Here is a 26,318-nt window from a genome sequence, read left to right as displayed (position 1 = left end):
AATCAACATGGGAGCCAGGAACACAACCCGAAATTTCCCCTCTTCCATGTCCATCTCCTACCTGTGCTCCCCTGCTCCTGCCTGAGCGAAGGGCACGCAGGCAGGCCTTCTGCTCTGCGCCAGCTGAGATCTGAGCCGTGACAGAAGCATTTAATGCAAAACTGTGGACTGCTCCTTGCCAAAACTGAACAGATTTTATAAAATGGAACTAAAAAGAAATAAAGAAATCCCTTTGAAATGGTCACAGTGACTGCCAGCGAAAACGTGTCTGGGCTGTTATTTTATTCATGTCACTGTGCTCCAGATCTTCACTTTGTTTTTCTAATCAGAGTTCAAATCTGCTTAATGCAAATTGTGCACAATGGAGAAGGGAAGTGGCTTCAGGCAAGATGCTTCCCAGATGCCTGCCTGTGAACTCTGGATGGAACTCCCCGGTATGAGAACAAGCATGTCAAACTCGCAGGAATGAGTCTTTTACCTTGGAGAAAGCAATCCGACACTGCTTCCCAGCCCAAAGCAGGACTCTGAACACCAAACCCCAAGGTTGCCTTGCACAAAGGACCTGCTCCTCTCTCCTCACAGAGAAAAGGATAATGGATTAGAAGCGCCTGGAGAAACCTACCTGCTTGACTCCAAGAAAAAGCAGCTTAGTTCAGTTTACAACACAGATTTTTATCAGTTCATTAAGAAGTTGGGCATAAGCCAAGCTTTCATACCATTCCATAGGCCTTCTACCGAATTAGTAAAGTCTAGACCATAAAATTTACCTCAAATATAAACCTTTTTTCCTGAGGACACTGTATTTGGACAACACAGACTACAGGCTCCACATGGCTAAGAACCGTATGTTTATTTGCAAAAGAAACATTTTCTACATCGGAGGCCAACTTCTTGTGCTTTCATTCTCTGTTAACACAGGGAAAAACCTCATTTACAGATCCTACAAACACTTGCTAAGCTCAGACTGCAGGTGCCTCCCAATTAAAAGCTGCTGATACTGCAATCACTGCTGCTGGTGAGACTGTGACCAAAGAGGGACCATAACAGTCCACAGCAAACTCAGTGATGAAACAGCCGAAGATTGGTGTGAATGAGAGTTATCCCCAGCTCATTGCAAGCTTCAATCACAACCTCGTCGGCAGCCGAGCCAGATGGGGCAGCGATGAACTGTACTCCGCTCTGAACAAAGACAGAGATAAAGTAGGAGGATTAGGGGATGGAAAAGCAAAATCCCCCTGAAAAGGAGCCGGCAGCCCCAGTCCTTCATACACATCCCACGACACTAATCGCTAAACAAACTGAGGCTTCCACTGCTCAAAGCCTTTCACAGGGGAGTTCCTCATATGAGCAGTCAGTTCTCTCCACAGCTCAGAAATAAAAGTAAAATGGTTCCTCTGGAAGCAATAGGCCTCGTCTTGATATTCGTCAATGGTTTAATAAACTTTAATCCTCTATTCATCCCAAATCAACAAACTGAGCAATGGCTGGATAATTACCGTCCACGTGAGACTAGTAACCATGAGAAACATCCTTCCCAGGATGCGCTATTCTAGCCAGCCATGCAGAGCAGAGACATTCCCCAGCCGTCCGCACAAAATGAAAACAAAAAGCTCAGGGCTGCACAGACATTTCTTCAGAGTCACCCTGACATCCTGGCCCTGCCATGACCTTACCCTTTTAGCTCTGTCGACATTATCCCTGAAAGGGAAGAATGCGTCGGAGCTGAGGGAGACAGCGGCCAGCTTGGCAATCCACTGCTTCTTCTCCACTGCTGTTAATTGTGCGGGCACCTCTTCAAACATCGCCTGCCATTTCACCAGGTCGTCATCCTGCGAGAACAAAAAGCCAGCTCAGCCCCAAAGCACGGGGCTCCTGGCAACCCCTGCCAGGGCACAGCAGGATGAGTGATGGCATCCCTCTGACATCCAGCTCAGCTGTGCGTTCTGCTCCCACAGCTCTGCTGCTGGGAACTTCATACCAGGGATTTTAAAATCCCAAGTGGCGGTGGGAACACATTACCACCATCAGCTCTTTTTGCATCCTTTTAACTCCTTTCCTTCCCCCTCCTCACCTCAGGGGGTTCAAGATATTCCTTCTGCCTGCCTTTTAATTCCAGGATGCTCTGCTTGGCCTGCCTGCAGCATGCTGCTCTGTGTAAATGCCAGCACACAGAAACAGCATCTGGTAGACAACTTAACACATGACAAACAGCAGCTTCATTTATGATTCACGTTCTGAAACAGCAACCGCTCCAGTTCTTACCCCCTTAAACAAGCAGCCGCTCACAGAGATGATTCACAAGGTCCCCAGTCCAGCTCTTGACTTTCTTACTTAAGGATACTTAAAAAGGACATACTATTTTCTTGTCTCGCTACTGCCTGTAATGGGGAGGTCAGAGGGATTCTGAGATTCCGAAATGCCACACAAGCAAACAGCACCATGTGAGAAGGGAAGGACAGCTGCCCTGACAGAGCAGTGAGTTGAAACATTAACTGCAGCTTTAGCCCTTCCTTACTGCTGGGGGGAACTACCAGATGAAACCAAGCTGCACACCGAAGTGCAGGGCAGGTTCCAGCACCTGGAGCGGTGGGTGCAGTATCAGAGGGGCAAATCAGGACGCTCTGCCACTGGGCCATTAAATGACCTTGGGGAAGTCACCATCCTGGGCCAGCCTGGCCACTTGATCCCCCAGCTCTTTGAGATCATCCATTACTGATACTCATGCATGAAACTCAAGCCAGGCTTAAGCACTTTGGTTCACAGAAGCTGGATTCACCACCCCTTACCTCACCAATGGTCCCAGTGACATACTGATCAATAGCGTTGGAGATCTCTGCTCTCTTCACACCTGCTTTGAACTTCATGGAGAGCACACGTGGGTGGTGCCGGAGCCACCAGTTGTTTGCCTTGTCACCAGCCAGACGCGTGCAGTGGATCCGGGATTGCTGGCCGGCTCCAATACCTATGACCTGAACAATACAGATACAAAGCACAATCATACCCTGCTGCAGAGACCACAGAGCTGCATTCCAGCCAAGCAATTAGGAAAGACCTCCCACAAATTACCTGCTTCTCACGGATGCAGAGAAAAAGCTAATTAGCGAGGGAAATTTTGAAAATACCTGCATCCCCAATCCTGTAAATTGGTTAAAGGGCCAGCGCTCTGCACTGCTAACTTCAACAGCTCTGCTGAGCTGAGTCACTCCGAGGACACTATGTTCTTTCATCCTTCTACGTAACAGAGCCCCAGCCACGAGAGTCAAACTGTTAACCTTGGGAGAGTGATACAATTACGGCCTTAAGGCGAAGCAAAATCCTGTTGGTTGTAGAAACAAATATGACTGCCAGGAGATGGTAAGCTGCCTACCTGTTCTTGAAAAGGGCACTTCAGCTACAGGATTAATGTCTGAGCCCAGGTCACCTAAACACCATCATCTTTCCTGGTGGGCCAGGCATACACGGCTTAAACAGATCAGCAATGGTATGTGGTGGATTACAAGGCCATTTGTCTGTCAGGGCTGATAAGAAAGTAAATCCACTGCTCCATCAGGAAGGCTGCCCAGCAGGACCGTTACATCACATGAATTGTCAAGGCCCTGGAGCTACCAACACATTTCCTACTCTGCCACCTGCCAGAGTCCAGGATTTTTAAAATAGCAGCTGCTAACCTTATTAAATAGCACTTGTGCTTGATATCAAACAGACCAAGTGCTTCCAGAGGCAAAATCCAAAAGGTGATTTTTCCCTCAAGAAAATACTGTATGTGTGCAGTGTCCATTTGCTTTTATCTGACTACTTTCTTTGGAGGTCTCATCAGACACATTCAACCTCTGTGCATTTTTTTCAGGTACACTATTACACTACACATTCAGATTAAAATAGGTAGAGACTCCACTTGGAGCCTGGTGGTTAGGTAACTCTGCAAGCTATTTGTCACAGTTCAATGCACAACGCAGACAAGCTCTCGCACCCCTCTGGGCTGGAGACAAAGGCAACTCTTTGGTGCTGACACCACTAAAAACTGAATGTGGCTGGAGACAACTTGGTTACCAGACACTGGCAGAACAACCCCTACAGATACGGTCTGCCTGCAGTCACAACTGGCAAGTAGAAGGGACTGAGCTGAGGTCTCCTGGGCTCCAGACTGTCTGCTGTCCCTCAGCTTTGCCTCTGCCATGACAATACGCCAGGCACACAAAGACCAGACCTAGCCACCACAGCTGTCAAGCTCAGGCTGGTAACTTCTCTCCATGGTTTTCAGAGCTGTGAGCCCTGCTTTCCAGAGAGAGCCCCTGCCATTTCAAACCAGAGATCTGACAGAAAACAAGTCTCTCTCCCGTAATTTCCTCCTCCTATGAAGCCACAGCTGAACGGTTCACCAGACCGTTTGCATGGGGGACTGCTCCTGGGACACTGTGTGGAGGCTAGTGGTTCTGGCCAATGCCTCACAGTTTCCAGCTCAGACTGAAACAGATGGTAAAGCTATAAGTCAAAGGCTGCCCTCAAAGGAATGAATCATTTGTCTTCTCATTCATCAAGACACGGTGACTTCACCTCTTACCAGAACCATAAAACTTGCTGCTGGATACCATTCCCCCCAGGAGCAAATGAAAGATTTGGGCTGCTATCTAATATCATCTGCTCAGCTATAACTGAAGTCATCAGTGCTTAATAAACCCAAGGATATTAGTATTATCATAAATACTTAATAGATGTACAGTTTCTTACAGCTTATTGACACCTCCCCACCTCCCCCACAAACACTCCTGATGTCCAGCCTCTTGCTATCACATCAACCTGTTTAACCTTCAGGCTTGCAGGGGACTCTGCATCTCAAGGGAACTCAAAAACAGCTGCACATAGATATATCATCTCTTCCAGAGAGTTTTATCTGCTCTCCCTGGACAAAGGAGAGGGCTTAGAGTTGTCATGCAGTGCACACCATTAACCGCCACTCAGCCCTTAAAGAGTGAGCCTAGCAAGCCAGGCCAGGCTAAGGCAGAAATTTCTAGCTGGGGATGCAGGTGGTGGAGAGTACTGGACAGACTGCTGGCAGCAGGGGCCAAAATACCATGAACCATCCCCAAGTTTCTAAAAAATGTGGAGTCCTGCACCCTCTCCAGCCAGAACGTGCCCCATCCTCACCACATACTTGTGAGCTGTGGCCTTGCACTCCTGTAACGGAAGCCCTGGTCTTCAGCCAGCAAGGGCAATGGCACTGGAGAAAACATCTCCAGACCAATGCAGCCCCAAACACACACAGCTCCTTCCTGGGCACACATGAGAAATAAAGCTCTCCTACCTGTCAGCACCCAAGCACTCTCCTCAAAAAAGCCATTCTCCTTTTCTCTAGGAGCTACTCAAAATACTTGACATTTTTTGCAATCCAAATTTTGTCAAAAAATGCATAAAGTGAACTTCAGCTCATATTCAACAACTCCAAAATAGCAGGAACTTTGTACTTCAGTTAAAGTGATTTATCCTGTAAACTCTTCATAGGCAACCCCAAATCTACAGAGGTATTATCTGCAACACATGGAACTTTTTACAACAGCTTAACAGGCAAAAAGAATATAAAAGCTTCTTCTCTGTGCCTCCTTCTGATAAGCCCACGTTGTTCTAGAAGGAAGTGCACAGTTACAGCTGGGGAAGAACATGCTGGTAAGATGCACTTCCCTGGAACATACTGATCCAGGGAAAATTAAAACCTTTTGTGTAGAAAAATGTATTTTGATGCAACACTGCTGGGGTAGATTTCTTTGGTCTAGCCTGGAATTTCTGGTCTAAAGAAAAATCAGAAGGTTAAGCTTCTGTTTAATGCAAATGATAGACTTGTACCTGAATCTCTCTTCACACTGGCCTGTCTCAATGTACCTGTTCTCCACTTTTTTCACTTAATGTGAAAATCCTTCTTTCTACATCCCATCTCTCCCCTTCTCAAATGCTGGCTTCCCCCCATGCAAAAACACAGCTGAAACTTCAAAATACTCCACAAAGGAATCCTTCCCCTTCTATTTTCTACAAAAAAAATAATTATATTTTTTTTCAGAGCTTAATCTCCTGGGAAACAAAAAGTGCTTAAGCAGAGCCTATTAAGTGTGAGGAGTAAAAGGAGACAGCGATACAGGGCGAGCAGAAAAATCACTTTATAAAAGCCTGGGTGAAAACTGAGAACTGCTTGACCAAAACACTTAGGCCCACAGGAGAGCCAAACATGCCCCATATCTGGAATACTGTGCAAAAGCACAGAGTGGATGAGATGGATAATGCCCAAAGGATCCTTGCAAAATTGTCCAGACTGGCCTGTATTTACTCAGATTTACCCTGAAGAGTGAGTGAAAGCAAAAGCCCTAAATACATTTGGAATTCTAAAAATCAAATAAAGGACTTCACCATTGGGAAGACAAACAATGAAGTTACTGACAAATGTCTGTACCATCAGTGGAAAACTAAGGTAAATCAACGGGTTTTTTTTATCCTACTGTACAGAGAATTAAGAAAGAGAATAATTGTAAATGGCTAATTTAAAACATGGTGGTACCATTAAATCATTAAAGAAAGTGTAAATCAACATGTTACAGACTGGCTTTGCTGGTTATGAAAGTCAGACAAAACAAGTGAAAGTGTTTATTGCAATTAGTGGCAGCTGGCTTCCTGCAAATTAAGTGACACTCAAGGACATAAACGCTTCCTCACTCTCTATGCTTTCCTAGAACTTCTTAACACAGCCACTAGACCTTGCTGGAGTGACTGATCCACTCATGAATCCAACAGAGCCAAGCTGTCAAAAACACTCTGGACTGTGATACACAGGAGTTTTCCTAAGAAATGGAGATGCTGTGAGGCTAAAATAACCCCTGGAAAACAAAAACCAATAGAACCCAAAGAAAGCTGGGCTTCCCAGGCTTGGCTCATGTAAAACCATCTAAAATAAACACTAAAAAAACCCCCACAATCTGGAAGTTACTTTCTATCCCTGGTTCTTGGTGCTATTCTTTGGTTTGCACCCAAGTATTCCTGCATACATCCGATACTCTGTTTTGGTAGAAGATACGACCAGCAGTTAGCTCTGCACAGCATCACCAAGAGGTATCTAAGCTAACCACTTTCTTAGTAAGACTGGTTTTCAGTGGACCTTATTTCTTTCCCCATCTGTACCTTAAAAAAACAAAGGTCTCAAATACTTCACAATCTCAGGAAGCTTCTAGAGATTTTAAAACCAGAAGGCAGCTCCTATCCAAGCTCCTCCATCATTACCTACAGCACATCACTCTGCTGTTTCTGCATGTGGACTGTAATGTGTCTCTTAAGACATTAAGCTTTGATTTGAAAACCCCAACACAGACTCACCACCTCCCCGAGTAAGTGATTGTAATGACTGGCTGACCTGTTAAAAAAGTCAGGTTTTTCTTAGTGCAGTACACAGACCTCTGATCCTGGCCCTCTGTCACATATACAACAAACCAAGACAATGCACATTTGTATTTGATTAAAATAGAGGTCTGCAAATATGCAAAACATCACTGAAGCCTAGCTAGTTAAAACCCTGCCAGCCCACATTGCTTTTCACTCCTCCCTTATCCCTTCTTCTCCCTTCCATATGGTACATGCATTACCACACACATTTCAGAAACATCTGCAGCACCACATTAAGTCCAGACTTGCAAAAGCACTGGGGAAATTGCTGCTGCAAGGAGGGAAAAGGAGCAAAGATAGTGACACCTTTGTTCTGGGGCTATAAGAACTAACACTCTTGAGTACAGAGAACCATTTAAAAACAAGAAAAAAAAACCCCAAATCTGAATAAAAGAAAAATGCCACATCTCCAGAGACATGTTTTTAAGAACCATACAGCACGGGACGCCAGAAAGTACTGCGAGACAGTGCTGCAATGTTTCCAGGCTGTAACAACAATCCGACCAATGCTGATGAGTACCAATGCAAAAAGGGCAGCACTGCAGTTCATTCATAGTCTGTGCCTGTAGGGTACACTGTTTGATCCATTTTTCTGATTTATGATGTACTGAAGCTCAAGATCAAAAACATTCTTTGTCTTTTTCTTCTGTATTTTTTTTAAATAATCCATGCCTATGCAAAAGTTACCTCAGAGAGCAGAGAACCAGCTAAACAACAGCATTATGAGAACGAGCTGCTGGGCAAAACCAGTTTTTAATACATTTACAACAACGTTCGGATAACTGATTTAAGCTGAACACCTAGTAATAACATGGAAAGAAAGGATTTCTTTAAAATTCAAGATTCATCTCTCAACTGGTTATTTGATAATGCCCCTATAAATCCCAACACCCATCATAAGCTTAACAAAAAAAAAAAAAAGTATCAGGGAGAACAGAAGATTTCTAATGCCCCAGAGGGGAAAAAAAGAAAGCACAGCCCATCTTTCTTATGTAAAAACTGAGAATCATTTGGACAGTCAGAATCCAGCTGTGAAAACCACTGTCATTTCCTAAGGCTCTGTACCAACTACAGCATATGCACATGACCTCAAAAAATGATAAAAAGGAACAGATTAGTTAGAAAGAAACTACTCAAGGGCAAACTTGCAGAAGCATGTAAGAGCTTTTCTAACCCTATAATTGAAAGAGCCGGCCCTGTCATTACCATGAAGAAATAACAGTGAGGTTTTGAAGCAGCCTCTTGAGAAACAAATGTTTAGCTACTGTTCTGCATGACACTGTCTAGGACAGTTCATCTGTACCTGTTTAATAGCTTCCTGTACGCTAAGTGATTTTAAAACTCAGGCCTGGCAAAAGCACTCTCTGACCCAGCTTGGCTGTGAAAGCACACTCCACAGAGCTGCCCGATTTGGTTACCTGCCCATCCTTGGCGTAGCAAACCGAATTGGACTGGGTGTATTTGACAGCGATGCTGGCAACAATCAGGTCTCGGACAGCAGACTCAGGCAGCTGAAACAAAACACCATTGTCAACAGCCCATCCTACCAACCATGACTAGCCAACTGGCTAGTGGCCTGCAAACGCCCACAGCCACCTCACAAATACAGCACAATAGACAGAGGAAACAAGATAACTAAAAATATCCTGGTTTGTTCAGTTCCAGCAAATTTTGTTGAGATTAAAAACTGTAAATGATTGGTTTGGCAGCTCATCTCATAGCTTGCAGCGATAAGACTCAATCTTACAAGGTCAAGAGGGCTTTATCACTGTCCCTACACCTGCAAATGCTTCTTCTCTTTGCTCACTGTCATCAGATGTGCTCATAGACAAAAAGCTGAACCCACGCTTAAGTACACACAGGACCACAACAACACTAGCTCCCAATATCTGCATTAAGTATTGTTTTTAAGTCCTTTCCATTACTAATTTATTAACATGATTTTTATTACCTCAATGTCTGATTTGCTCCTGAGCCTGTGACTAATCACACGCTCATCAACATCTTTTTTAATGAGAACAAGTTCAGAGACAAAGAAATAACTGATAGCTTTCTGCTGATGTAAACTCTAAATGATGAGCAATATCAGCAAGGCCAGAGTTTATACAACATACTGTACACAAAAGGGAGAATTAAACAGTGAGTCAGAATGAGATCACAATGGATCCTTAGCATATGGCTGTCTCACCAGAAGAAATTACACACAGTAGCTTCTTATTTATAAGAAACACAAATATTTTGGAAGTTGGAGATAAAAGTCAAGGTCTAGCTCCTCTTATTTATACAAGGAATCAAAACAAAGCCAAACTACCCTGATTTACCCAAGTACACTTGGTCCAGAAAGCTTGCCGCATTGTTTTGTTAAAAGCCAGTTAAATCTCATTAAAATATTTTAAGAGCTCTTAAAATGGAACAGTGATGACTTCCTTGATGAAAGCACACCAGTTAATTCCGCCAGTCTTTAAGCTCATTTATCTTCCGATGCTTACATTTTTATTCTTTGTAACGATGTTCTTGAACAATGACCGGTCGATGACTGCATTGTTCCTCTTCTGCATGAGATGCAATCCATAGAGGGTTCGAATCTCATTGTCGTCTGGCTCATAATGGGGATCCATCTAAAAGCCCAAGGATAGGCCAATAAAACACTCTTTAAAGCAATTCAAAGCCAATGCCCAGTAATAGCTTAGGTTAAAAAACATTATCTAAGGAATCCAAAAGATGCAAACTGTTGATAGAAAGCAACCTTAAATCATCAGAAGTAATCAGAACTAACTAGAGCAACAAAGGTCTCAACAGCAGAAAGTGACATTTACAGGGTAAAGAGAGGTAACTCAATACAGACATATACAAACGTCCATGTTGCGAGTCACAAAAACGTATATACAAAGCCTTCCAGTCTTTCACAGAAGGGGGGTGGGGTGGGGAGAGGAATTCACACAAAGAGAGTCTTCCAGCCTTCCGCAGGAAGGCAGAAATATTTTGAGCTGCTTCACACGTGCCTCAAGGTACAACTCCCAACCCTCTTTGACATTAAGGAGAACAGCGAATGCGATTATTTCCAGAGATGCACTCTCTTGGGGCACATCTCCAAACAAGCATGCAGCACAGTTAATTTACACCAGCGTAAGGGACAAAGTTAAATGGAAATGTTAAACTATCCAGATCTACCCATGCATGGACTTATTTAGAATATTGGTAGCCCCAGTTCAGGTTATCGAGACATGAAGTAAACCGAATTAAGGCCAGCAGCTCTAAAATAGGAGCATGCATATGCTTTATGTGGTTTCCCTAATCCATTTAAATTTGTTCACATCAACTTCCCTTAGCATCCCTCTGCACACAGGCCCTGAAGATATAGGCTTAACCAAAATGACCTCATCCTTGCAAAGCTAATTGAATTCAGGAGGTAATCGGCTGCCAAGGCTGTCTGCAATTTCATTCCTTCTTGCTTGAAGGTTCTGAGACATCTTCTGCAGCTTCCCTGTTACTATAACACTGCTACTTCAGCCTAAGCCTTGGATTTTCTTTTTGTAATGTTATAGTGAAGGTCTCTGCTCATTTGTCTGAGTCAGGCAGAAATAGGACGCGTTTGGCTGCTCTGACAGCATTCTGTAATCTGTTAGTCATGTTCACCAGAACTGGATGATTTTTGAAGTCCCAACAACCACTGCAGGAACTAAGAAGGCAACCTGATACTGACTTGACCATATCGATATTCCTTGACAAGCATCCTGGTTGCAATATGTAAAGGCGCGTCAACCCAGGTCCAAACCCTGTCTGTACTGCTATCTTCATCACGGACTGTACTAAAGCCTGCCCTACAAACACCACATGCCCAGACAAACCTTCCCTCAGTTGATATACACTGCACGTGCTTCTCACTGCCAAGACTCACATACCATCTTAGATATAAAGAATCCAGGGAGGAAACAAATTCAGCAAAAGAGCAAAAGTGAGAGGAAAGTTGGCAAAGAATGGAAACAGCACAGAAATTCTGCTTATTTGAAGTACTCTTGCTGGTTCATAGATTTAATTACTTTAAATCCACATTACTTTGAAAGCCAAGGAAGGCATTATAAAAATACTCCCCTTCAGGACTACAGGCTAAATGTGACCACTGCTGGTGGAATTCCTGCTCATACGGGAAACCCCAAAGACCCAGAGGAAACATATCCACATACATCCATGGATCAGCCCCCCAGCTATATGGACACCAACATCTGTGAAAAGCAGATATGGGAAGAGTAGCAGAGGGCTATAGAGGAGCAGGAGTACAAACCTGGAGGACACAGTAACCACCATTCTTCTTTTTGGCAAGGATTTTGAGAGCTTCTTCCTCATATCCCGGAGCTACCACACCATCAGACACCTGCAACACAGAGATTTCAGCCTCCACGTCATCTAAAAGAGAGGTTAATACTGAAAGCTCCACCTGCCATTTCCAGAGAGGTACTGAAGGCACACCTCTTGAGGTCTACCATTCAATACCAAAGGCACCAATTACAAAATCTGTTTCTGTTCTGGAAACAGGAAACAGCAGAGCAGTAATCTCTTGGCAAGACTAAAATAGTAAAAAAACCCACTCCTCTATCATTTTAAGCAGAATGGAACTGATAACTACTAACCCCTTACAGGGGGAAACAGCTCATGCACAACATCCCCATTTCTCAGCCCTAACAGTAAACATGGCTTAAAATAAAAAAGGAAAAAATCCTTATTCCAACAGTGACAGTCCTGATGAGACAAAAATATTGGCAAAAGAGCTGTTAACAGCACTGAAACTGAGAAGAAAGATTTTACATTCATCAGTGCCATGAAGTGATATACATTCTTATCCTACAGTGTGGTGTTGGGTTTTTTTTATTTGTTTTTAAGTAACAGTATACCAAACATTATCCTCAAGACAGTCAAACATGCTCTTTTGTTTGAAAAAGAGTCACCAAGGTACAAGACAGCCCTTTGCATTGTGCCTTCCCTGTCTCAAAAAAATTGTAAGCAAAATATAATGGGATGAATCTGTCTGGCGAACATTAACTCCCAGTTGTTTAACTCTGTATTTAAACCAGCGACTTGCGCAATGCACTCAGCTATGGAGTTAACGCTGAATCCAACAAAGCCAAAAAAATGCAGCCTGGAAAATGGCTGAGCCTACACAAAACCTGCATCAATTGCAGGTAGCAAATCCACATCCACATTGCTGCCTTGGGCTAGAGGCTGGCCATCAGCTCTCCAGTTCTCTGTTCAACCAGATACTTGCAACAGTGTAATCAGGGCTCATTTCCAGAGGCCTACTCGAGGCAGAGGTTTGCAATCATCTCTTGGAAAACAGCATTTCAAGCACTGCTATTTCACAGGCTCTAACACACAGCCAGATTTTAACTGATAGGAAAAAAAAACACATCAAAGACAGGTGTAAGTTCTGCAGTCTGGATACCAAATTACACAAATGGACCAATAAATAGCCTGTGAGAAACAGGCCAAATTCTAACAGAACAGCTATTACAAACCAATGACTCCATCTAGTGTGATCCTCCTTTTTACACTCCAGTGATTTACTGCTGTTTAACTAACCTCTCTGGAAATAATCTTGGCAGTAGCCACATCACAGGTATCAGACAGGGCAATGAAGTCACCAAAAGACGACATTCGATCAGCACCTACAAAATCATATTTTTTGTAACTTATCAAACTATAGCATCATACAAAGAAAAGTCTTTGCTCCTACAATCCAGTGAATTTCCGTAAGAGCTAATAATTTAATCCCACAGCAAAGGAAAATCATGTAAGAACAACAAGGATCAAAAATCCTACCTCAAAGACATGCACCTTTAAATATTCCCATAGTTCAGATATTCTTCCTTCTTCACTCCATTTGTCAAAGCTCTAACTCTCTAATGACTACCTCCATTACTGCCAGCAGCTCTGCTGTAGCCATGGTGGCAAGAGGGCAAGGAGAGGCAAGGATCATACAGAAAAATTTTGGATGGGAAACAGGTGGAAAAAAGAGGAAAGCTTTTAGATGCCTATGCTCCCAGCTGTTTTTTATCCCCGCAAGAAACCACATCAAGAAATATAGCTAAAAGCAATTTCAAATTTTTTAGAATAGTCTCTATATTTAATGGCATAGCTAAGGCAAACACAACTCCTACCACAGATACTCTACTACTAACTAAGCAAGGTCAGTTTTTCAGTCCCTGCCATTCTAAAGGTTTACTATTCTACTAATCATGCAATGGCTTTCTGAGGGCAATATTCAAAGGTCGTCTTTAAAATGGTGAAAAATGAACCCAAGCCAGTAAATGTGCTTTGTTATACTCTGTGCAAGTTTTCTAGGAATGCCATGGAAAATGAAAAAATTAGTGAAGTATCTTGGCTAAAGAGAGGATGCTATTTTTATTTACTTATTTTTAGTTTTTCTAGCTTTTTTGTGAGCTCTGCAGTACAAAAGCATTAAAAAGCCACCCACCAAATACCAGGCAGAAACATTCCTACTCAAGTATTCCTGAGCACCTCATCTGCAGTGGAAGTCCGAGTGTGCTACCACCACAGCTGTTTATCCAGATCCTTTAGCCAAAACCCCACAGATTTTACGTGTGTGTATGTATACACACATTCAAAAAAAATTAAAAATCTCTACATGCCTTCTATATACACCAAGGAACAGAGTCCAAAACGGTGCTTGCTTTCTTTGAAACAATATACAAGGTCTGCTCACTTGGAGAACAATTTTTGACAGGCAGTCAGCTCCTTATGGAGGAAGAACCCTACAAAGGAGGAGTACAAGCGCAAAGGGAAGAGCCTGTGAAGTGCTAAGCATTGCTGCTCAGGTGCTGAGAATTAAGCTCAGCTCTTTGGACATGCCAGTTTATTCCTGGGCTTCTCACCTCTGCTTCGTGCATAGGCAGATGCTAAGGGTGTTAAGGTCTTGTGGAAGTCATGCACCATGCAGACTTGCGCCTCCTCTTCGCTGAGAGGTATTCCAACAGCAGCACCTAGTGGGAAATGGAAGCCAGGGCACTCAAACCAGAGCTTTGTGCTGGTCCCTGCCCCTGGGACCTCCCCAGCCTGCCCGGGTAAGGGACACAGACGTACATACCACTGACAGCACCTGCCAGAAGTTGGGAGCCTGGTCAAAGAGAAAAGCATGGCTAGAAGGAGGCACCCTACCTGCAGGGCTGACATGTTTGAAGGAGGCTGCAGCAGGAATGCCTAATGCCTGCTTGAGTTCCTTCACCAGCTGCCAGGCATTGAGAGCATCGCACAGGTTGATGAACCCTGGAGAGCCGTTCACCACTGCAAACATAGCACACAAATAGACACGTTAAAGTGAGTAGACCTCTCTCCTCCATCTGGAGAGCAAGCAGAAGAGATTTCTCCCACCAAGAACTAAAACCACTACAAATCGCTCTTGTTAAATGACCCTGGCTCCTCAGTAACTGGTTAAGTGCTCTGAAAAGTTTCAGTGACTTGTGAGGAATGCACAGGCCTGAGACTCGGGAGATGCAAATACAATTCTCTTCCCCACCAGAAGGTGCAGATACGACTTTGGAGCAAGACACACACTGTCCCCATGTACCTCCCCTCTTGTGAAAAAGGAAAGAAAAACCCCACCCCAACAACATTCCTCCTTATATTCTTTGAGTTCTTCAACCGGCAGCCACTTAGAACACAAGCTTATCTCTTTCTGAGGGAGTCTACTACAGCTGAATTTAGACCAAGGTGCACAGGCAGAGCTCTTAGAGAGGAACACAAAAAGCACATCCCTGCTCCCTAGCAGACAGATTTCTTTACAAATCTAGGAAATTAATTTCATGCGGTGACTATGGCTCTGATTCAACAAAGTATTCCTGCACTAGGCAAACATGTTGTCTACCTGATGTCAACAGAACCACTTGCAGACACAAAATTCAGGGCAAATCTTTTAAAAAATGCTTATTCTGGTCCTTTTATCAGAAATCCATGCCACCAAGAGTAAAGGCTATTTAAAAGTCTGCTCTCAAAACCTTCTGGCCTGGCCCTGCTAGAACTACTTGTACTGACACAGCAGGACTATCAGCATTTCAAGAAACAAGATGAAAAGAACTTTTTTCACAATAGTCCATGGCCGGGACAAGTGAACACAGCGTTGTTCCGTTGCCATACTGGAAGGCAGACTTGTAAGCAAATGAACTTCCAGTGAAGTAACAGAAAAGCTTTGTAAGAGGTCCCAGAGCTCTGAGAAATGCTGCAACTCAAAGCTCCATTGTCTATTCAACAGGACAAGGCACGCACACAAGGCAGAGCTGGTTTTCACCAACATTGAACACAATCTCAAGAACAATGGTAGCCAGACTTTCTCTCCCACCAAAACAGGGGTTTTGCCCTCACAGCAACAATGCTATGATGAGTGGCACACTCTGTAAAACAGCAGACACACCAGACCTGTCCCAAACTCTTCTAAGACTAGTATCTCTTCCCTCTGCCACCATTAGTTTTCTAGAATGTTGCTTCTGCTAAGGTAATACACCTCTGCTCAAAATAATCTAAAGAACAAAACCCATCCAAACTTAGAGAACAGCTTGGTTTCTAGACAAAGTGATGACACAAAAGGATTGGGAAAATACTAAATAAGGAAAATGGGAAGTAGCAAAACATCTTAAAAGCATGACAAGGTTTTCCTTTGCAAAATCTGTATCTTATGTCAAGCAGAAAGCGCACCACATAAATCTGCTCAAAGTGTCTTCAGTGCGGACACAATCCTACACCAAGAGAGAAGAATGTGGAGCTACTGCAAGTCTTGCAGGGGTTAGCAGACCACCTCTTCTGTCTCGCACAGCTCAACCCTTTAATTGCAAAGCTAGTGCCACTCTTATAGTAGTTGTTAAGGCACTGCTGACCATCCCTTGGACTAAGGTACAAGACGGTATTTCAGTTTTAAAGACAACGGGCAGCCCTTCCCAACCACCTCCTTTCCTAGCTATCCCAGAGCTCTCTTTTGGCCAGCACAGCCTAGGCCTCACCTGTCAGGGGAAGTTTAGGTCTCATCGTGTAGAGCTGCGCAGGACTCTGGTGAGGATTCATGCCATACCTCAGGGGCAGCTGGGACACCCCCTTGCTGTACTCTTTCCTAAAGTAGTCAGAGATGGCTGCATCATACTGAGCAGTGTGGGTGAAAGCCTGGGGACAGAATGGAGGACACCTGTCAACTTACCTATGCACACCAACTTACAAATGATTTGGTGTTTAAAGATGTGACTGAATGAAAGGCAAGGAGTCTGGCCTAGCCCTTCACTGCAAGCAAACATGACCAACCTTCAGCGCAAGGTGACGCCTCGTTTCCGTGGAAGTGTCTTTGTCCTTCGATGTTGCCATCTCTTTAGCTACTGCAGAGTAGTCTGCAGGGTCGCACACAACTGTCACGCGAGCATGGTTCTTGGCAGCTGCCCGCAGCAAGGCAACTCCTCCTGCAAGAGAAGGATGGAGGCATGAAGCACTTCCCCTCTGGACATGGCATAATCTAGAGCTGCATCTGAGGCCAGAGGGGACATGCACCAATCGATCATTTGTGCCAGATGAACGTGTCCCTCTGTCTCCACCAAGGGACTGTAAGAGTGCTCTTCAAAACACACAAGGCTGGTGAGTTTATCTCAGCCCACTGGTGAAGGTGCACATTGATTGGCCTTTGCAGACACAGGCAAAGCCGTAGTGGCAAGGAAACAGGTCATGTGCTGCAATGAGCAACTGGGGCAAGAATGTCCTCAAGCAGCACAGCCACATCCCAAACTAAGACGGCTGTCTCCACATACCGCTTAAGCGCCATCCTCTGCAACGCTGGCTGGGGAGGGGGTCTGTTGGAAGATTTATTTCTACACTGCTAAACAACAGAGGCTCCCAAATCTCTCTGCAAATATTAATGAATCCTGCCAAGGTCCTCTGTGTGAGATAAAATGCCATGCTTCCCCCTTAAATCTGACTCTGCACGGCTATTACACCACTTTAAATCATACAAGATACTAGGCTGTTGCAAAGGAAAAGTAGAGGCCGGCACTGCCACATGCAGAGCGAGTATTACTCCATAAAACATTTAATATAGAGCTCTGCTGGGCATCGTTTGGTCTAAACTACTGCAAGAAAATTCAATCCCAATCCAACCCCATGGCACAAAACGGTGCCTGTACTGTTCACAAGCTGCCAAGCAGAGATGCTGTGGTGAAGGAACGGCAAGCCTTTTGGGGGTTAGTAACTAGCAGGAAGAGCAAAACTGCTGACGATACAGGCGTCCATGCTTCCAAACTCAGGTCCTAACTACTCTGCAACGTATGCAGACCAACCCCTTTCCCTGCAGGGAAGTTTTCAGCAGTCCCCAGAGCACCTCCAGCGGTTCAGCTTTTTTCTCCAAAGCTCATGAGTTTTTTTATTTTTATTACGCTGCCAGAGGCTGCAGAAGAAGTTTAATCTGCTCTCCATGTTTCAGTAGGAAGCATGCTCCACCTGGACTTTCCTACCACAGCCTTCTACAGTGCATCAGGCTCCTTCTTTTGGACAGCGTGTGCAACAGCCGCTTGCCATTTTAATTGTAGGCCTGCTTAAAAGCAAGGTTTACCCAATGACGGTTTCAGCCTGCTCCCTGCAACTCCTGAGCTCTTTAGCAGACTTCCTTTATGGGTATGCAAGGCCACCAAACAAAAAGAAAAGATCTGAGACCACTTGGAGACCAGAACCATCACATTTGCCTGGATAAACGATTTGCTCTCCCTTTAACTTACCAATATCAATCTTCTCCACTGCCTCTTGTACAGTTACATTCGGAGAAGATACAGTCTTCACAAAGGGGTAGAGGTTACACACGACAACTCTGAGAATTGAGGGGAAAAGCAAGGTTATTCAGTAAGAAATAAAAATGCCAAGCTGGGCTTGGCAAGCACAAGATACCACAAGTGTTTTTACTATCTTGTCTCTCAGATCAGGGACAAACACAAAATCCTGTAGCTAAGGTTTCTTTTTCTAAAAGACTCAAGAGACGGCGGTGTCCAGCCAAAGGCCAAGTGATGGTACAATGCATTATGAAATCTAACTGAACTCTGTGCATTAAACACTGTTACAGCAGACAGAACCAGAATTACAAAAGTTAGTTTAAAGGGAGTGTTTGTTTAAATACCTGGGGCTGTATTTAGATGTTCAGTGATTTTGGTGCACAACTTGGGCCATTTCAAAGGATTTCAAAGTGGGCTCTCAGCATTACTGAAAATAGGCATCCACCAACTCTCATAAGAGAGTAAACACTCAGGGCAAGGTCCGTTGCCAACAAAGTACAATCAATCTAATTTTCCACAACTTTTCCAAGAGCAGAAACTGACCTACGTATCATCTGCCGGACTTTTAAAATACCAACAGCATATAAAACTTGAGTGCATAGCCTGGATCCCATAAAGCCTCTGTAGCACATGTAAGCAGGGGGTAGAACTGACTTTCAAGACTGGACATTACTGGAATTAGTTTTTTGACCTGATCTGGAAGAAGCTGCAGTCTGTGTTCCAGAAAGCATGAAATAACTTGCCCTGTCCCATCCTACCAGTGCCACATGAAGTACAGTGAAAGGAAGTATCTGTTTTGACCTTCACAAACAATGTTTTTAATGCAAGAAAATGAATTTACTCTCTCCATCTGAATGTATGAAGGTATCAAATTCCAATGCATGCCCAGTATTGGCAGCGAATTGCTGTGATGCATACACTTGTGTCCAACTTTTAATATTCCTTTGTTTCCACACCCTGTGATGAACTTGAGCAGAAAGGATGATCAGCTTCCAGTATAGTTTTCAGAACCCCTTATGTCTCTAAATTTCCTACAAAGTCTTTTATTGTCTGTTCCACTTCTATTACCGCTTCCCCCCCCCCCCCCCCGAATTCTTTCATCCTCCTAACCTGCTGCAAACCATCAGGAATCTGTGGACTTTAACAGTGCTATTGCTTTTATCAAGGTTTCCTACCTTGACTTGGGTATGTAAATTTTAAGCAACTATGCAAAGACACTCCTGCTGAGGATTAGCTCCTTCTGCTTTACGTAAGACAACCCGAATCCAAATATTACTCTGGATGCAAGTGCACTGTAAGTCACTGATGTAAAGGCATGCTTCTCTGCTGCAATTCAGCAGAGCCTGCTTTAATACACAGCATACTCTGAAAAGCCACCACTGCTGAGCATCTATAAGGATTTCCTGTGGCTTTAAATTTCCGGATTTCAAATTCAGCCTGAAAATCCATCCATCCTATGGACATCAGTTTTTAAAAGTAACTTTAAAAGCTAAGATGAATTCTGGCCCAATCACTACATTCAAACTCTGCCTCCATCCTGGCTATACCTACAATTTACTATGTTTGATTCAGCCATTTGTTTCTCAACTAGGAGTCACCCACTGGCACAGAATTGGTTACTCACAATCACTAGTTAGATGTTAAACCCAGTTAGTTAAACACAGTCCCAAACCTCCCTGTGTGAATGTACTGAGTAAATACATCCTAACAGAAGACAAATATTTTTGGCATGTTAGCACATAAACAATTTCTGGCTGCAGCCCACTTGCTCCCATAATGGCTCTCAGAAGGCAAGTCTTCTGTCTGTTATCTGTGTGTTTTCTGTCTGTACAAATGCTGTATGTTCCTGACCCTCTTTTCATGTCTACTCTTTATTTACACGTTGAAACTCAGTAAACATTATGCAAATATCAAAGGGTACATTTACTAAGCAAGTATTTCAAAATCGGGAATTGTCATCTGATGAGGCACCCGGAGCCAAGTTGAGGGGAGATGTGCCAGCTTCGAAAGTACTGAATTCAACTTTGCGAGAAGCATAATGTGGTCCAACATTGGCTAAACGTAAAGTGTTAAAATTCCCAGATAACCAGAGGAAATGAAAACCTCCGTTCCCTGTGGAAACTACAATGTAACCTTCTTGTTGCAGTTTTCTCTTACTAAAAGTGATGAAGATGCATCTGCAGAAAAACTGTATTTTTAAAAACATAGTATCTCCTGACAGAGGAAAGCAAGGAGAGTGCAGATCTGCTGGCTTGCAGATTTTACAATCCCTGCTGCTTCCATTCACTGGAGCTGACTGGTTTCCAGTGTGCATTTTTGATTTTGAACATGAATTGAACATTGAATGAATTGCATCATGTTCCCCAACATTTACCTTACAAGGCTGAAATCCTGTTTGTTCATATCAGCTTTATCTTCTGGAATATTGCGAGCCAAGATGCCTAGTTGCAACAAACAGTACATTTTCGTTAAAAAAGAATGTAATTCAACACCTTCCTTCAGATTGTGCTTTTCCTAAGAGACTTTGTATCGTAAACTTTCTGATTCTAGTTCAGACAAGAGTCCTCAGCCTACTTTATGCCTTCACCTTTAATTCATTGTACTGACGCTTTGGCTGTTCAAATTCCATACTAATAGGTGGGGTTTTTCCCCCCAATGCTAAATCCCAAAGCATTCCAAGTGCTGAACAGGAACCACACAAATGTACTTTTATAAGCATTCAGTTGCTACCTTTAAACCACTGAAACTGTTGTTATGGAGTTCATGGAGAGAAAAAGGGCACCTGCCGCCCATCAGCCAGCAACACACAAAGCCTATGAAACAGCAGAAGCGAGAGATGCTGTGCCTCTAGCTGAGCACAGGTGGCTGGCTTGGGTCTAGAAGCTTGGAGAAACGTGACTGGTTGGCACAGCATAAGCAGCAGCACAATCCTGAGATTGTCTCCAGCCCTCAGGTACGATTTGCAACAGGTTCTATTTGAGGAATCTCAAGCACAGTAACAGGACATGAAAAAGCAGATGGGTTAATGTGCAGATTGACCAATTATCAGACATCTTCCTTGCTGAAGAGGAGCCAGGGACTATTAGAGCATGCAGAAATCACCCACTAAAGACTATGCTGTCATGTTCCTTATGCTGCACACCAGATTCATCCACAGGTTAAATTCAGTGGGGTTCTCTGCCTAAACAGGTCTGAAATTGACTCTGCAAAGAATGTGCAAAGGCATTTATAGAGAAGCCCGGTTACATGCAGCCCTAGGGAGGAAAAGCTCTGCTAATGCATAGATGCAAGCGTAGCAACACAGGAAGTAATTCAGCCACTGTGCACTTCTCCACTCTGTGCTTTTTACCTCTCCTTCTGCTGCTAGGGCAAATTTTTTCTCATTACTCAGCTCCTCCACACAACCCTTAAAAAAGACATCTGTCAACCCCTTCTTCCCACCCTCACTGCCCCCAGATTTCTCTTTTAGACTGAAAATATATTAACAGAAACATACCAGCATGGACTGCAGGATGAAGGGTTTTCACACGTCCACCTAACATTTCAGGGAATCCTGTCAGGTCCGAAACATCTCTGCTCAACAGGAAAACATAACATATTAATAAATGTGCCATACTGATTTTACCTATAGGTTGAATGTTTATTATTCCCATCAGGACAGTAATTTAGATCTATTGGCAACATTGGTTTTACTGGAAGGAGATTTAAAACCTAGGAGTTTTGAAGGCAGCAAAGAGGGAAATAAACTTTGCTTTCTTTTGGTCCATCTGTAAAAGAAAATAAAAAATAATCGCCACCTTTCCATTATTGACAGGAGGACTTTAGAGAGAAAACAGTCATGATTCCTCTAAACTTCAGTATCTTGTATCTCAGTAAGAACACAACATGTGGAAGGTGTTGCTAGGAACTGCTAGGAAAAAAGCTATGCTGAGTGACAGACTGATTAATCCCTCCAACAGAGGGCTGGGAAGTAGTTCGGAGATGAAACATTCTACATTAAGACAGATCCGATTGCTTTTATTACAACTGGCATCTGCCAACTAGTTCACAAAATGCTGCTAGGTGCAGAAGCATTAGTAGAAACAGCCAAAGTGCTGGCTTAATGTTCTCTCACTCTTCCCAAGATGTGGATCTGTATCTTCCGCAAAAACTACATCTGACAGAAGACAAAAAAGACACTGCTAATAAGTGACCAAAACCAAAAATTGTATAAATTCACTACAAACCCCCGTTATGCCAAAGGGGAAACGACTGCTTTTCCCACAAAGGGAAATAAAAGTTCATGGGCCGGACTTAACTAATCTGTATAGTTATTTTTTGAATACACTGAAATAACACAGATAAGCAAATTCCAAGTCAATGTGGTTTATAGAGAGAACGAAAGGCCATGCTCAGAAGATGGAATACCTTAGTGGTGGTCTTCCCAGCTTAGCCAAAACATTAATCAGTTTCACCACTCCCTGTGACTGTTTATGATGGTAAAGGAACAATAAACTGGAGAAGGAGGGGGAAATGTGACCATCCTTTGCTTCAGGCTTCACTGACAGCACAGGCAAGCAAAGAAGTTGGAGAGACATGACCAAGTGCTGGGTAACAGCAGGGACAGGGAGCTCCAGGGGCAGCATATATTCCAGCCGATGTGTCCCAGGGGCCTTACCATTGCATTCACTGAAGCAAAAAAGGAGTCACTGTCCTACCAAATAATTGAGAGATTTTTTTCATCATTGCACTGCAAACAATTTTTATTTGGTTGGAGCTGTCTTTTAATCATAGCGCCAAAGAAACCAAAACAAACTTCCCCGCAATCATGGGCCAAACCAGCCAGTGAACGTACATGCCCTTTCCCAAACAGTGGATGAACAACACTTAAAGGCTCCATCTGAAAAAGTTGGCCATCATGCTGGGAAAATCATCCAAGATGATCTCCACTGAGCTTCAAGATATTCCTGACACATCAGTCCTGTCCCAGGACCAGGCAAAGATCAGCTTTTACCTGGCTGTGAAGAGCAGCGCTAGGGTCAGATTATGAATTTCAAGGCAACCAATTGTCTTACGGGAGACAAGGCAGACAAGGCACTGTGTCCAACACAACGGCCTGACATCCCTCTGTGTGGTCACCTGCACAGTAACACTCTTTGGCCTCAGTCCACCGACTTCTGGCCAAGAAGGTTCTGATGTTTGCTGGAGGGCAGGCTTTTTTTGGAAGACTTGCTTAGAGACCAGTTTTCCATCATTTTTTGCTCATGAACAGAGAAAACAATTTAAGCAACCTCAGGACCCAAACGAGCATTTTTGGTGGAGATGTACAGGAAAGCATCTGTACCTGACAGGCAAGCCAGCATCTCTCAGGGATTTGGCTGTTCCTCCCGAGGCAATTAAACCCAGGCCAAGAGCATTCAGGCTCTTCGCAAATTCCACCAGGCTGGTCTTGTCAGAGACGCTGAGGAGCGCTAACAGGTGGGAAGAGCGAGCGCAAGTGTTTTGTTTTTCGAAGTGGAACAGAGAAACGAAACAAGAAGATTAAGAGAGGGAAGCTCCGTATCTTATGGATCCTCCCTGACGTGCGGTGAGTGGGGCGGGAGGCGCTGCCCACCGCCAGCGAAGTCCCCAGGCGGGACCCCGGCGGCGGGGCAGGGGGGCAGCGCCGCCGCTCCCCGCCCTCGCCCTCCCCGCTTCCCCCCGCCCCGGGGCTCAAGCCGCTCAGCCGCACGGCCACGGACCGACACCGGGGTCCGGCCAGCCCGGAGGGAAAGAAGGCCCCCCGCCCCCTCCGGGCACGGGAGCTACCGGGCTGGAAGCGGCGGCCCCGCTCGCCCCCCTGTTCAGCAGAGCGCGGCAGCCGGGAAACACGCCTCAGCCCAGCCCCCCGCCCGACGGCCATCTCGCGGCCCGGCGGGAGGGCAGCCCGCGCCCCCTCCCCGCCACCCCCCAGCGGCTCCAATGGCCGCGACCGGTCGTCGCTACCGCCGCCACCACGGGCTGCCGGGGCGCGGCCGCCCCCGCGTTACCGAGCTGCTGCCGGGCGGCCATGGCGCCGTCGGTGGGTGCGCGCTGTGAGGCGGGGAGGAAAGGGGCGAGCGGCGGCGGCCGCCGGGATTTGGGCTCCCGCCGCACGGGGGCGGGCGCCTGAGGGGCCGGCCCGGCCGGGGCGGGGCGGGAAGCGGAGCGGGGGAGGGGGGCGGGGGGCGAGCGGGCAGCAGTGCTGCGTGAGGGGGGGTGGCCGGCGGGGGGGACCCCGGCTGGGCAGGTCCCCAGGGGGCAGGGGGGGCGGCCACGGGTGGGGTGCATGCAGGCCGAGGACCTGCGGGGCAGGGTGCGGGTGGCTCTGGGGCCTCTTCAGTGAGGGGAAGGCCGGGTGACTGCGCCGGGGGCAGGTGAGGTGCAGGGGAGGCAGTACCTCATGGCAGTGAGAGGTGGTGCAATAAGGACAATTAATTCTTCACGGAAATGCCCGTGGGAATTTCATCTGTGGAAAATCCTCTGGCAGAGCTTGCAATCTGCCACGAGTAGAGGCAAAGACAAAACACTTGTTTACCAAGTCTGAGGTAAAAACTTAAGCTTGCGAAGACTGAAATGTTGCTGCTCTTCCCTTTACTTATTTTTCTCTGTAATGGGAATAAACGGGGAGCTTTGGTCCCCTACCAGGCCTCCAAATTTCCTGCCACTCCTTGCAAAAGAGTGTGGCTTAGGGAGCTGTGGTGATGCAGATTTCGTGCACGCCGACCGTCTGAAAGGCGATAGCTGTATTTTACCTTAAAAAGCTTTCTGTAATACTGTGCTTCTGTTAGGACCCAATTTTTCTCTCATTCCTCTCTCAAGGTGATTTCCCCGCACTTGTGGTGGACAGGTAGCACTGACAGAGCCTGCGGGTTTTACCGTACCGCTGGTTAAAATCTCCTGTACCCCACAGTGCGAGGTGCAGGCGCCGCAGCACAGCGGGACAGCAGTGACCCACGCTGCTCTGCAGGTAGAGAGCTCTGCGCTCCATTTGCAGCATGACCCCTGGCCATCACCCCGCCGCTGCTGCCACCAGGCCTCTCCGTGGCTGGCTTGTCACTCCGGCAGTCAGCACTGCCATTCCCAGTGGGTAGCATTGCGCAGCAAAATGGCAAACGTTTTGCAGGTATTGGGTCCGGCAAGCTGGGACCTGGCTGCCTTCGGATAACGTACACATCCCTGACACATCTCACCTCTAGGGTGGAGGAGGCCTGGTATATGGGGTTTGAATCAGGCTCCTGAGACACCCCTACATACCTCTTTCATGTTTTCGTCATCCACATAGGTGGTCACTCTACACTTGCAGCTCCCTGGGCAGGCAGAGTGGATTAGGCTCTCCACTTCCATTACAAAGAACAAATAAATGAAAGTTTCTAGATCTGGCAGACAAAAAGCCAGGAAATGCAGATCAAGTGCAACTGGAAGGCCCAGAAACGCAGCTGTTTTGATTTGTGAATCTCTGGGCTTGGGCAGTATTGTCTGTGTAAGAAAGAGTCAAGCAAGAAATACTAAACATACTAAATAAACCCAGTATATGTATTACTCCTAGTAGCAGCTAGTGACAAGCAGTAATAAATTACCGTTCAGAAGTGTGGCTGGGGCCAAATGAAAATATACTGTTAAGTGGTACATGAGCACTATCATTATGAAAATACACACCTTTGAGAGAATAAAAGTTGTACAAAGAGTACAGATCTGTACAGCAGAGGTGGGCTTTAGGGATGATTAATGTATGTGAAAATGAAAAATTCGACAGAGCTCTGCATATTTATCCAATGTTGGAAAGCAATTGCGTATTCTGGTGCAGCGCCTGAGCAGCTAAGGAGCAGCACGCACACTGTTTGTGAAGCAGGGTGTTTTGTGATACTGCAGAAGCTGCATGCTTGCAAGTGGCTATGTCAGCCCATGCACAAGAGGACAGGGCCACTACTGCTTTCAGACAAACAGTCAAGAGGAATGTTATCAGCGTAAATAGTGGTGTTTGCTTTTTTTTCCTTGTTCAGCAGTTTTTTCCTCGGCACAGGCGTCGAGGTTTCTGTTTGCACAGGGGCTTGTGTGGCAGGTGGGTGGTTTGGGTTTACCCCATGTCCTCTTTTAGACTGACGTCCG

The 26,318-nt window shown here is 45.2% G+C and overlaps 1 protein-coding gene across 1 annotated transcript; it reads right to left on the bottom strand.

The window, feature by feature from the left end:
• Window positions 1-825: 825 nt before the first annotated feature.
• ATIC (5-aminoimidazole-4-carboxamide ribonucleotide formyltransferase/IMP cyclohydrolase) lies at window positions 826-24,347 on the bottom strand. The gene is made up of 16 exons (XM_037396437.1): window positions 24,221-24,347; window positions 23,536-23,662; window positions 21,709-21,785; window positions 20,587-20,653; window positions 18,165-18,253; window positions 16,711-16,862; window positions 16,419-16,575; window positions 14,587-14,712; window positions 14,304-14,411; window positions 12,991-13,076; window positions 11,699-11,788; window positions 9,906-10,034; window positions 8,835-8,927; window positions 2,787-2,969; window positions 1,674-1,829; window positions 826-1,179 (listed from the first exon to the last, which is right to left on the bottom strand). Exons 1-16 carry the CDS (start codon window positions 24,240-24,242, stop codon window positions 1,060-1,062), a joined length of 1,782 nt encoding a protein of 593 aa, XP_037252334.1. The 5' UTR covers window positions 24,243-24,347; the 3' UTR covers window positions 826-1,059.
• Window positions 24,348-26,318: the final 1,971 nt, after the last annotated feature.

Source organism: Falco rusticolus, chromosome 8, assembly GCF_015220075.1.
Source record: "Falco rusticolus isolate bFalRus1 chromosome 8, bFalRus1.pri, whole genome shotgun sequence".
In the NCBI taxonomy this organism is placed as follows: Eukaryota; Metazoa; Chordata; class Aves; order Falconiformes; family Falconidae; genus Falco; species Falco rusticolus.
The sequence above is the reverse complement of the archived record's forward strand: the minus strand, read 5'-3'. Positions and strand labels throughout refer to the sequence as shown.